The 14,720-nt window shown below is 26.8% G+C and overlaps 1 protein-coding gene across 1 annotated transcript; it reads right to left on the reverse strand.

Moving 5' to 3' along the window:
* Positions 1–804: 804 nt before the first annotated feature.
* Positions 805–2,450, reverse strand: LOC110616055. The gene has a single exon (XM_021758363.2). The coding sequence runs from the start codon at positions 2,078–2,080 to the stop codon at positions 1,115–1,117; it is 966 nt and encodes a 321-aa protein (XP_021614055.1). The 5' UTR covers positions 2,081–2,450; the 3' UTR covers positions 805–1,114.
* Positions 2,451–14,720: the final 12,270 nt, after the last annotated feature.

Raw genomic sequence — 14,720 nt, forward strand, 5'->3', positions numbered from 1 at the left:
AGGGAAAAAAAGGGAATTCCTTCACTTTATTTCTTTAAATCAAATTATACTAAAGAAAAAGTTCTAATTTTTTTAAATTAATCTATGTTGATAAAAATACAAGGTTCAATTTTATTAAAAAATAATTTAAAATTGTTTATTTATTGATGTTAAAAATACATTTCCAAAATCATAGTAAAAAAACACTTAATCTTACTACATAAAACAATGAAGAAAACTGTGGCTGTAAATATCTCACCTTTTCTGACAGTTATTAAGGTAGATTTGCTCACGTAAGGTCATTGTCATTTAGCCCACAATTTACTCACTTCGTTAATTTATTTATTTATTTTATCTAATTTAGAGAAAAAAAAAAATACTTACCGTAATAAAATCAATCCCAAACTAATAAATTCATTTATCATCATGAATCATATTAGATACATAGGAATAAAATACAACATAAAAAAATAAATAATTTAAGATTAAAAATATATTTATGAAACAGAAAATATAAATTAATTTTGGAGTTGAGACAAGGTACTCACTTTAGACGAAGAAGATTGGGGTTCCACCACCCACCACTAGAAATGGAAGAAGTCGATGCCACCTCATTCTTAATTGTGCCTGTGGCTCCACCATCACTACTGCTCTCATCAATTTTTCAACCACTTCCCAGTACGCCTTTAACCTTTTGCCATATCCATCGTCCAAATCTTTTCATATTTTTATATTTACACACAATTTTCCACATTTTATGTCCACAATAAAAATGGCAAAAAAAAAAAAATCATATCATTGCGTAGTCAAAAAAGGGCAAAAAGATCATCACAACATATATATAATATCATTAAAATTAGATTTCACTGTAACTCGAACGTAAATATTTCACAAATTATACAACAAAAAAAGATATATTTCCTTTTGTTCATGCTAATAATAGACAACGGTAATGTGCAGAGAAAGCCAAACGCGACTTTCACTTTTCTTTTTTTTTTCCTTTTCCCTCCATCTATGATTTAATTTATCCAACGTTTAAATGTAATGAAACAGGTTAATATCGCAAATGATGAGGGCAAAACCGTACTTCTATGTATTATTACCACCACCGTGGACAAATGTCAACGATCCGTTCTCAACGGTTGTGATTAACCCTTCCAAAGTCACACAACTTCCTCGACCGGTTCGCTTGAAATGACGCCGCCGCTGATAGATGAGGTTTCATGGGGACCCTCGTTTCGCCGGAGAATCCCATGTCTGGTGGTAGCCCGCTTTTATGGTTCCAGTGATGGTTAGGGCTGGCTCTCAGTAGAGGGCTCAAACAAAAAGCTAATCCTGATGACACGTTTTTGCCGTTTCCCGGCTTCCCTCGCCTCATCGCCGCATGTGCTGCTACTGGTGTTCTCTTCCACCACTGTGCTGATTCCGAAGAGGACCCACTTCCAGACGGAGACCGATTGCAATCGTCACAATCGTCGTCGGAATTCTCCACTCTTACTGGCGACATTCCTCGATCCATCCTCTGGCGTGGCTTATGACATACAACGCCGGAATATTGCTGCGCATATTGCTTTTTCCTGCGACCAGAAAATATTGCAGAGAACCAGGAAGGCGAGGAAGATGATGCCTCGCTCGGACTTCTATGAGGAAGTCCACGACCGGAACCAGAAGGATCCGGACTAAATTTCTCGGATCTGGACCTGAATAGATTCGATAAACGGGAGAATCTGGCGGGCTTAGGTTTACAAGTTGCAGAAGTGGTGAAGCCGGCTGCGGATGAAGAAGAGTTGTAAGTGGGGCCCACTTGGGGAGTACTGTAGAAACGGAGATGGTGGGACCAGGAGGTGTCGTCAGACTTCCGGCGAGCAACATAAGGAGAAACGGAGCGAGGGAATATGAGAGGTGGAGGCTGAGCGTCTGACTTGCGACTATCATCTACGGCAGCGCGTGAATGGAGCCGAGCAAGTTGAGGAAGGTGATTTGTCTGTTGAACCTGAACCTGAGCCTGTGCGGCGATGAGGACGCGAAGGCGTTCCCGGAGACAGGAGGCGCAGACACCGACGGTGCTACTGAGGTCGCAGGGATGATGCTTGCACCTCATTTATCGGGAGCGTAAAAATGCAAGGTATATCGCGCGATTATTTGGAAATACAGTAGTGGATTATTCATGCGGCGGTGGCGATCTCCTGTGCCATTTTTCTGGATGCAGTTAGCTCCTGCTGCAGGATGAAGAGATCTGATGAGGAAATCAAAGGGGAGAGTTTGTCTTCTTCTTAGTTTTTATTAATAAAAAGAAAAAGCGCGAGTAAACTAGCGTTTTTAAAGCAAGAGAGTGAGCATTCAGGTTTTTTGGAGTTCAGATGGCCACTGTTTGGAGAGAGAGAGGGTCGAGATTTAAAAATTGAAAACCTTCTTTTGCAGCACCAAACGGGACTTGATATGGGTTTTGAAGATTAGGCATGGTTCTAATGCTTTATAAAAAATATATATATACAAATTTGAATATAGTTTGCTTTTTAAGCTTTTGTTTCTCAATTTACTTGATTGTTTTACTTTTGTAATTATTGTTTTGGTTGACTGGCCAACGATTTAAGTCGGAAGTAGGAACAGGATAGGAAGGTAACGTGGATGTTACTTGTATTAGGGCAATGAGTGAAAGACGCGCCATTTCAGGGAGCGTGCATAAAGTGAAATCAGTTAAAAGGGAACAAAATTAGGTGTCCTCTCATGTGGGCACGATCCAGCAGTGCAATCATATGGGCTTTTATATCACACGGCTGTTTGTCAGTTTGTAAACACATGCACGCGCTGCTCTGCTGAAGTTTTGTGTGTGGTTATGTATGAATTGGGCCTGGGCTCAATGCTCTCGGTTGACTGTCCCCTATTATTATTGAGGGACTTTCAGATTGGTGGGAGTAATTAAGAGAAAATGATGAATTTTCAAGGACACCCAGCGATGATAAACTTGAGAATGATGAAGCCATTTTCATTTTGTTGGAAGTGGGGCTCTCTAATTATTTAACAATCACTTTCTTTTTAGGTTGGAATTGATAGAGTGTATGCTCTGTCTAACTAAAACATTGCAATTTTGACTCCTGTGGGCTTGTTACCCACCCATGTCTCATTATGCTGTTTGCCCTTTGCCACATTACGTATCATTACCAGAGTGACGAAATGCTGATGCATTAATATTTCATCTCATTGTAATTTCTTTTTTCTTAGTTACTTTTAATTGTTATAGAATATATATATTATTTGTATTTTGCTAATATTTGGTCGGGTAAGGCCCTAATATAGCTGATTATGGCATGATTATCTATTCAAAGTGCGCATTATCACATCCTAAATCAACTATACGACATTAGACGATCATGATTTCTCCTTGCTGGACTCCATTCTAACATCACAATTTCTCCATTTCCTTTTCATAATAGAGCACATTAAGTCTTGCTTAGCATAATCACAAACAGTTAACTGATAATATTTTAAGTTGTTTGCTTGTGTGCATATATATGAAGAAGTACTTTAATTATTGAGGATAAGACATTGATAAAGAATAAAATTTCTTTTACTCCTTCAGGTTATATATTTAAATTAGCAATTATTGATAATTTATAAAAAAAAATAAGTTCTTATAAAATCATAATATGTATATTGGTTATACGAATTTTTTTATCTGATTAGACTGGACATTAAAAAACTTGACAAATGGAATACGAAAATTAGACCTCTAATAGATCTAACTTTATTAAAACCCGCAATGGATAAATAGACCCCTTCAAAATTAGTACTATAAATGAGAATTAAATATAAAGACTTCTATTCTTATTGATTGAGATGATTCCACCTCAATACAGATTAGTTGAATCGAGCACGACATAATGAAATCAGAATAAGAAGCCAAACTCCAACATATTGATCATCTTTACGGTACATCACCAGTTTCGTATTTATTAATCGATTGACCACCATTTATGAGTCGATTGACACACCTATAACGTATATACCAAAATTAATCCAAAAAAAAACTTTCTTTATACTATCACTCACACTCTTTGAAATTTTTTTCTTACTCTTTTTGCATTAATATATTTCCTAAAAAAATTTTAAATCTGATTTGAGCGTCGAACAATCTCCACCAAAACGTCTTCACTAAAACATCTCCAGGTAAATCCTTAATTGTCTTTTCATATTTTGCAAATTCTATTCTTCAATATTGAATACGAAAATATCTATATAAAATTTTAAAAATAACTACTCTCTTCAAATCAATTACAAATCAATAATCAATTTATAGAATGAATTATTTATTTAAATATCTATATTTAATAACTGCGTTAAATCTTAATCTGTGAATGATATATATGTTTTGTGATAAAATGAAAATAATAATAATAGCAGACGTCAGAGTCATGACTAATTGATACAAGGGCTACTTATTCTTTATTAGCTGGAAATTACGCCCAAAAAAAGGGAATGCAGAGCAGAAACAACCATGCAGATCTTCTTATCTAGGAAATGATCTGAGCAATGTTCGATGCACCATTTTGTTATGGCTTGTCCAAAGTATAATCACACTGTCTAAATAGTAAATATCAAGGCTCCATCACCTTCATTTTCTTATTATTGTTTCTTTTTGAATAATTCAAATGGTTCTGATAGCTTCTAATGCCTAGTATAATCGTGGGTTTTAATCAGATCATTACCCCACCATTCCCCTATTACGATGAGAATAATTAGGTTTTGTTTATGATTGATTTGATTTTGATTGATCTCAAGAGCTAGCATTTTCATAATTTTTTATTATTATATAAATGTTACATTCTACGCAGCCGCCAATATTAACACACTATAAAATTAATATTTATATTTCATTTGATCGATGAAATTGAAAATTGGAAAAAGTAAAGGAAAAGGAAAAGATCTGCAGTGCAGACATTCTGGGACAAGTGAATAGGTTAACGGCTCTATCATTTTCCTAATACAGTTTTCGACACGGACAAATGGAATTGAGCAACCACTGATTTTCCAACTGCTGATAGTGTAATTGTGGACTTTATATTTTTGGTTCTAATCAGTAGTTTATCTATGAGTAAAGCCTAACTCCGTCAAATCCAATCAACAGCCTGCCTGCCCTACATAGATTTTATATATATATTTCAACTCGCAATTTGTTTGTAAGAAAATTTTTATCTATTAATATAATTAATAAAACAGCATGATGTATCAAAAGTCTAATAAATTAATTTGTAATTTCATTTTGAAAAAAAATTAAATATTATATCACTTAATTTTTTATTAAAACTCGTCTTATTCTAAATAGATCGAATCTTTTTATAAAATTACCATTAATATAGATAATTTCTATCAATTAGTCTATAATCACAAAATGATTGTTATAGACTCAAACTACTTCATATTTTCCACCAAATCACCAATAGTAGTATAATTTAACGTCAATAATAATCTGTTATTTTATTTTATATGTAGCAAACACAAATTAAATTATATATCCAATTTCTTGATTTGAATTTTCTTTCTAATTTTAAATAATCTCTCCTCAAGAAGCCGAAAAACTTGAATGAGTATGAGATGAATAAACATTATTTATCCATTCCGTGAAGTTATATCATTTGCATAATTAATTAATTAATTAAATTGATTTGGTCACAGTGTTGCACCGGACTTGTTCAACTAAAGTAGACTTCTCGTTAAGATATTGCTAACAGCCAAGCACCTTGTTTATTTTGTGCAAAATAGTTTCATTTATATGTTTTCTAAGAAAATTTATGTTTCATTTTCGTTAAAAAAATACCAAAAAATACGAAAGAACACATTCTCCTGTTAATAATATATTTTTTTTAAAAAACTATATTTTTATAATTAAAAACTAAATTATTATAAAAAATATTTTAGAATATGCTTTACTTTTAAATATTTATGTGTTTTTTGTTTTTAGCATCGAGACCTATCAAATCTATATTATATATAAAGTTGTTTGAGGAAAAATATTTAAACTTCTTAAAATAACCTTATATTGTTTATTAATTAAAAATTTATTGTTATTTAAAAATTTGTAATTTAATTATTTATTTATATTATTATTTTATTTAAATTTAAATTGATTGATAAAATCTCTTAATATTTAAATTATAGTCGATTAAATTTTATCAAAAAAATTATTTTACTATTTAAATTACTTGTATTCAAATTTTATTTTAAGTTAAATTATAATTTTTTTAAAAAATAATTATAATCCGTTATTATTTAAAATTTTTAATTTAATTATTTAATTATATTATTAGTCTATTTAAATTTAAATTATTGAAAATATTCTTCATTAAATTTTATTATAGAAGATTTTTTATATTTAAATTTTATTTATTGAAATTTTATCATAAATTAAATTATTTTTTAAAGAATAATAAATTACGTATAAAAATAATTTTAAATTAATGATTGACGGGAATTGATTTTTTTAATAAAAAATGCTACTACATTATTAGATAAATTTATATTATTATTTTTAATTAATATAAAATAATTTATTAGTAAATCACATTATATCAAATTTAAAAAGGATATTTTTATTTGTTTAAAAAATTATAAGTTGTTATCAGTATTTTTATTTATTTAAAAAATTATAAGTTATGATAATAATAAATTTTATATTCTTAAATGAAAAAATAGAGAATAATTGAATTTCTAATTATATTTTTGATTCATTTATATATTTTAAAAATATATATATATCACATTAAAAATGAAAATTTTTATTTTTTTTAACTTTACAAATTAAAATTTTTAAATTGATACAAATTTAATCTATTTTTAAAAAAGAATATTAAATATTATCGTAAATTGAGTAATATTTATAATATTTAAAAATTAAAATTTTATAATATGTTGAATTTACTATATCATTTAATAGCAAATAATTATTATTTATTTAAAATGTGATTGAATTTTAAAATTTAATCAGTATACTGTGAATATGCATATTATGAATATTTGAATTAGCAATATTAAAATCCAACTATATTATATTGTAAAATAAAATGGAACAATTAAAAGATTTTTTAGAAAAAAATGCGATTTATGCTTTTAGTGGCAATATGGATGGTAATCTCACTTGCAAAATTAAATCAATATATTCTAAGAATAAATTTTATAAAATCAATATCATCCATCTCATACGGATCATATTAAACCGATCAATTGAATCACTTTTTTAAAAAATATAAAATATTTAAATCATACAAATAAAGAGATTTATTCATTTATAACAAAAGAGTAAAAATAAAATTTAATTTCGTTAACGAAGGGTTTAAATTGAAAAAACTACTATAAAATAAATTAAATTTAAATTGAACTAAATAAATTATTATGAAATAAATTAAATTTAAATTGGACGAGATTTATCAAGTATTTTCTTCTCTCATACTATTAAATTTGTATCATTAATTTTTTAAATTTAAGTATATTTTCAATTTTTTAGATTTCAATTGCATTACTCTCTTAATTTTCATAAATATTATTTCTACCGCTCTTTTAATCTCCAATAATAATTTGTGTATCTTTATTTAATTTAAATATTGGATTTTTATTTAATATTTTTGAAATTTTTAAAATTTTTAAAGGTTAAGCAATTTTTTCTTTCATTTAATAAATTTTTTATTATTAGATTGGTTTTATTTTTATTTAATTTAATTTTCTAAATATTTTATACAATCTTCATATAAATTGTAATTTTAAAAAAACACATATAATTTTTAATTTAAAATATATTTTTTTTATATATAAACATCTCATTAAATAAAAAAGTAATAAAAATAAATAAATGACCGTTTTTTCTTTAAATTTAAAGATAAAAACCTTTATAAATACTAAAAGTACTAAAATTTTATTTTTTGACTATATATATTATTTAATATAATAATTGAGCAAATTATTTTAAATATTTATTTAAAATTAATATTTTTATTTTAAATTTAAATTTAAATTATTTTATCCAATAAAATATAATTAATTTAAAAATAAAATTGAATGATTTTATAAAAGTGGAAGGACAAACAATAATGAAATTTCTAAGAATGAATGTAGTTAAATTTGATAATTAATTTAATTGGTTAAAGTATTTTCTATTTGAATATAGATTTTATTTTATAAAATAATATAATTTTAATTAATTAAATATATAACTTTATCATTGAAAAATTATTTTTTAATTAAAATTTTAAATAAAACGTTTCTCTTTTAAAATTAAAAAAAAATATTTTTCATTAATTACCTTATCATATAAATTTAAAGAATATTATAAACATTATTTTTTTTTGAAATGACAAGAAAATTTCGTTGATTCAAAGAGAATATAGAAACAATGTGAGGAGGAGAGACATCAACCCAAACTCCTTAACCTAACTCAGAATGAGCCGATATTGCTAAAATATGAGCGACATCATTCGCAGATCTATGACAAAAAACACACTTTGCTTCCTCATAATTAGATAGAAACAGTTTACAATCTTGAACCAAAAGGCCAAAAGACGATAAATCATCAAACAAAACACAATTAACTGACATCACAAATACTTGAGTATCCAATTCGAAAAAAACTCGATTCCATTTACACTCTTTAATCCAGCTCAATACTTCTCAAAATGTCATAACTTCAGCACACTTTGTATCCATCTAGCTATAAAAAGAGCCTGTTCTAGCAGTCACAAAACTCCCATCATCATTTCTGATTATACAACTGAAACCTACCGAATCTCATTGCAAGCTTAAAGAGGCATCAATGTTCGCTTGATTCAACTGTGCGGCGGAGGAGACCAGTGAGCCGAATCAACAATGTAACCATTTAAAAAATTTCTATATAAAAGCTTTTTGTTTTGTTGTTATTATTTTATAAATTATAATAGTTAATAATTATGAAATTAATGTATTTAATATTTATTTTTAATTTATTTATAATCTATTATATATATTTAGAGTATAATATATTTATAATATAAATAAAAGTTAGATAAATATATATTATTGTTATTATTTAATTTTTTTAAATTATAATAGTAACTTATTGAATTTGAATGAATATTAACATTTAAGAATTTCAATTAGACTATTATTTAATAATAATAATAATCAATTTAATAATTCTAAAATGACATTTTATTATCATATAAAGCATTTTAAAAATATAATTATATATTTAATAAGTATTCAAAATTGTTCAAATGATAAATTATAAGTTAATATAAAATAAATTAGAATAGTTATATTTATAATGATTTTATTTTGATAAATAGATAAAATAAGTACATGAATTTAAAATTAAAATTAAAATTAATTTTAAAATATTTAAATAAATATTAGATAATATATTATTCTTTTAATTATCAATAATTATATTTGAATATTAAAGTAAAAAATTAGTATTTATTATAAATAAATATTTAAATTTTAGTTATATACATTACTAAATAAAAATATCAAATTTAGATAATATTATTAAAATAAATTTAACTTGGATAATATTAAATTATTAAATAAAATTTTAAATTAAAATTAATTCTAAAATAATAAACGTTAATATATAATAATTTAAATTTTTAATGAAAATATTAAAATATTATCATCAAATTTATAAGATAAAAATTATAAATTATTAAAGTGATAATTTGATAATATAAAATTATTAGATAATGTTACAAATAATTTGATAATTAAAATAAAATCAAAATATAAATAATTTGATAATATAAATTTTTTAGATAATATGATGTTGCTTTAATTATTAATAATATATTTAATTTTAAAATAAAAAATATAAATTATTAAAGTGATAAATCATAATATCAAAAACTAATATTAACAATTTAAATTAAGAATTAATATAAATGCAAATTAAGTGCAATAAAACTCATTTTTTATTTTTATAGAATATTATAAAAATTCATTATATTAATTTTAAAATTTAATTTTATAATATTAAAAATAAAATAATTAATGTAATATTTATTAAAGATAATTAATAAAATACATACAGTGAGTAAAAAGATAAGTAATTTTGATATAATTATATATGTAAACAAAATAAGAAGTTTCTACATAACACGAAAGCGAATACCTTATCGAACAGAAATTGATAAAAGCAAACAATTGAACAAGTGATTTGAAGGGACTTTGGTTTTTCTGGAAATGAAAAGCAAAATGAAGATTAGTTTTGCTGTGCAGTGATCCAGATTCATCCCCTTCAATCTGTTCTACTGCACAAGATGCCTGTAACGACCAAGAGGAGAGGAATCAAACCAATAATAAGTAATGTACGAATAGAAGAAATTAAAGTTGGATAAAAGTCGACATCTATGGTATAGATGTTTTCTATTCTTTATTGTACATTGGTTTTTATACAAAGCCGCTCATATATAAAACAAACGACTACATGAAAATTTTATTACAGTGAAATCCTTAAAACTTTAGAATGTCGATTTCGACACTGAATTTCTCTTCAGATATATATAGTTTTTGAGTCTCAAGATAGTTGAACTTTTTTTTTAGGAAAAAATGGATTTTTCTTAAAAAAAGAAAAGCTAAAACAACAACTTATTTTTTATTATTTAATTTTAATTTTAAAATTAAATATCTTAATAAATTTATATATAAAAAACTCAATAAAATCTTTAAAATATGAAAAATAATCTCTTTTAATAATAGTGAGATTCAGCGGCAACAAGTGACTAATACATTCTAGGTTTGTCACTAACTTTTTTGCGACAAGTAATTCGTCGCTAATAATTCTTAACCATCAACATTTATTTATCAAGTTGAATAGGAATAATTTTTAAATATTAAGATAAATAAATATAATATTATTTAGTAATTTTATTTTTTAATAATATAAAAATAATACATTTAGTAAATTTAAAAATATTCAAATTTTTAATAATTTTACATTTTTACAATAAGTGAGCACATTATTTTAAATTTTTTAAGGTGAAGCTTCCTATACGTCCATATACAAATAATTTTTAAAGTCATAATTCAATCTGATATTTAATTTATTATTTATAAGTTTTAAAAATTTTATACATTTATATTCAGATTTTAATAAGTTGTAATATCTTATAATATAAATTAAATACATAGTAAAACAATTTACATAGTTTAAATTTATATTAATATGAATAATAATAAAATAAAATAACAATTAAAATAAAAATATAAGATTTATTTAGATAATGTAATCATTTCAAATTTTATTTTCTTAATTAATTTTAATATATTAACTTTAATGATAATCGTTAAAATTTTAATACTATTAAAATAAAATATCAAAACATGTTTAAAAATTTCTAAGAAGAATAAAGTTTTGTTAATAGTTTTTTATTATATTAAAATAAAATTATAAACAAAATAAATTAATAATAAAATATTTTATATTTTGAAAATTTTAATTGCATATTTAAAATTATAAATGGCTAAATATAATTTATTAGTAAAAACCAATAATTTTAAGTAAATTAAAAATTAAAAATTCATATTTTGAAATTCTAAAGTTTATTTTACCTATATATTATAATATTTTATTAAAATATGTATTAATAATAATTTTATGAAACAATAAATATTATTCATATTCTATTAACAGATTTATAATACTTATTTTTTGAAATGATTTATATTTTTTATTTAAATAATAAAATTAACTAAAATAGTACATCTTCATAATTTTAATCTTATAAATTTTTCAATAAATATAAATTAAAATTATGATAAGTTAATGATGTGGTCAAAATACAGAGGTGTATTGTAATTGGTTAGACCCGTAAGAAAAAACGTGAGATGGTGGGTCCCCACAACAGCCATTCTGATGCTTAAGTTAATATATTGGAGAATAGGACGAATGTAAAGAATTGTTTAGAACTTTAGCACTTTAGCAGTGTAAGATGATATCATATATTTGTCTCAGTGATCCTTCTCGTTTTATATTGTAAGAAGATAGGGATAAATATAATATTTTTTGATAATCTCGTGATGATACGACCGAATGCTTGATAAGGAATAGCGCTAACTAACAGGCCGGTGATCCTGCGATTCTAGACTTGAAGATATTCTAGACTGTGTCTGATAACGGTAACTTTATGCCGAGACTCGACTTATCTAGAAAAGGGCAAGTCTTGATAATGAACTGGATGTTAAAGTTTTCGGATCTTCCTTTCCTTAGGTAGGACCTGTTCTATGGAGACAGCTTATGGTCTACTTTGGGCAATTCTTATGTAGTATCAGAGGTCCCTAAGATAGTATTTGATTCTTCAGATTCAAGGGTGACGGTTTGTCTTTTCGATCTAGGACATTCGGCGCGATTTAGTTGGTCTTTTACTATTTGCGTCATTTTATCTGCCTTTGTCTATGATAATTACCTTATTTCTTGAATCGTATTCAAAGTTTTGCTGGCTATGCCACTGTATAAGAATCCTTTTTTCTCTTCTTTAGCTTACAACAGTCGTTTGTGGAAGAAATGGATAAGGGTATTTTTTCTTCTTTTTCCCTCATCGATGGAAGTTCTACCTTTGACTTTTCTTTCATTAGGGATACTTTCTTTTCTTCTCCTCATGAGGATAAGCAGATTCAAGTGGAGGATACCATCACGGTATATGAGGAGCAGTTGAATGTGAGCCTTCATGAAAGTGCAAGCATATTGCTCAGCTCTATGTATTGGCTGAGTGCTGCAACCAGCCTGACTATAATGGTGCTCATTGCTACGATCCTTGAGAGAGGGTTGGATTGTACAATATTGCTTATGAGGACCAAGCCACTTTGTGGTCTGACTTGACAATACTCGCCTTGTAGTCTTAATTAGTAAAACCAATATCCAAATTGTAATTTGGAAAAACCCGCCTTGTAGCCTTGATTAATGGGACCAACACTCAAATTGTGGTCTGGCGGAACCCGTCTTGTGACCTAACCTGACCTGATAGAATCCGTCTTGTGGCTTTGATTAGCGGGACTAACGCCAGAATTGTGGTCTAGCGGAACTCGCCTTGTGACTTGGCATAGTGGAACCTGCATTGTAGTCTTTGATTAGTTAGACTAATGTTCGGATTGTGGTCTGGTGGAACCCGTCTTATGACCTGACCTAGAGGAACCCGCCTTGTGGCATTTTCTACTCCTTAATTTTTTTTGAAGCAATCCCAACGTTCCTTATGACTTAAGAGCACAACACATGAAAAAATATTTTATTAATTATTATTAATGAAATTTTCTCAAATTATAAATATTTCAAGAATGAAGAATAATTCGGGCAACTAACTTGGACAGTTTATATGACTCTAGGTGAATGACCTTTGAGATCCTAAGCGGTCTTTTTTAGTTCTCGCTGAATTTACCAGATTGGCTGTCATATTTATGGCCTGCTTATTTTTCCTGATGATCACGAGGTCCTTCCGCTATTACATGAATAATTTCTATAGGCTATTGGTCAAGGGTAGTTTCAAGAGTTGTTATCTTGGGTTCAGGTCTCCTTTCTTCTCTATGCTTCTCGGTGAACTTTCAAAGGGTACCGTCCCTAATCAACCTCTCGATCTCATCTTTCAACTACAGGCACTCCTTCATTGTATGACTATGATCTTCATGAAAATGTCAATTCTTGGTCCTGTCTCATCTCTCCACTTTCTCGGGATTGAGCTTGGGTACCCACTAGGGTGAGCAGTATTTGATTCAAACCGAAAAAATTGACCGAACCGAATTAATTTAAAAATTCGATTTGATTTTTTATTCATTTCGATTTTGTTTGATTTTTAATTTTAAAATTTTCAGTTATTTTGGTTCGATTTTGATCAGAAAAAAATGAACTGAACTGAATAGTGATAATAGTGTATTATTTTTAATAATATAGAGAGATTAGATCATATTAAAGTTAAAATATTTTAATTAAATTTCAAAATATTAAAAATAAAGTGTGAAAAATAAAAAAATTTATTAAAAATTTAAACTGAATCGAATCATACTAGTTTGGTTCGATTTATTTTTTAACCAAAATTGATTCGATTTGATTTTCATAAATATCAAATTTCAGTTTTCGGTTTATTCAGTTCGGTTTGATTTAAAATCAAACCGATTGATTGCTCACCCTTAGTACCCACCTAATTTTCTTGTCATTTTTCTTGATCCACATTAAAATACGTATTTGTGAGTTATTCAATGGAGTATAATTCTTATACTTACTTTGGTCATTTCTCCTTCGAGAGATGGGATAACTTCTGTTGTCTCCTTCATGTCCTCGCCTCTCCAGCTTTTAGCATTATTTTTTGTTTGCCCTCTTGTCCTCTCTTAATATTTAGACTTCATTATCCAACCTAATATATTTTTGTGCTTTATCTATCAATTGTTGATACTTTGTGACTGAATTTTTGATTAAGGAGTAAATGAACTTAACATTGTGTATTTCTTTCTTAGGTGATTCACAAGCTATCTCATAATTTAATTACTCCACCTGTATTATATCTATTATATCAGCATTGAACCGTGAGATCAAACTCCTTAAAGACTCGCCCTCTTCTTGGCGGATTTTTCGCAAGTCAGAGAAAAGTTTTTTAGGAAGTATATAAGTAATAAATCTAAATTTAAATAATTTAGCAAACTGTGTAAAGTTTTAACTTAAATCTGGGGTCAAATGTTGGTACTATTTCTGAGCCAAATCTATGAGTGTTGATAGAAATACTCAGCATAACACAAAGTCA

The sequence above is a fragment of the Manihot esculenta genome, chromosome 5 (genome assembly GCF_001659605.2).
Source record: "Manihot esculenta cultivar AM560-2 chromosome 5, M.esculenta_v8, whole genome shotgun sequence".
Classification (NCBI taxonomy): Eukaryota; Viridiplantae; Streptophyta; class Magnoliopsida; order Malpighiales; family Euphorbiaceae; genus Manihot; species Manihot esculenta.

Coding starts and splice junctions, on each gene's coding strand:
- LOC110616055 (XM_021758363.2), bottom strand. CDS start 2,080: ATGAGGTGCAAGCATCATCCCTGCGACCTCAGTAGCACCGTCGGTGTC.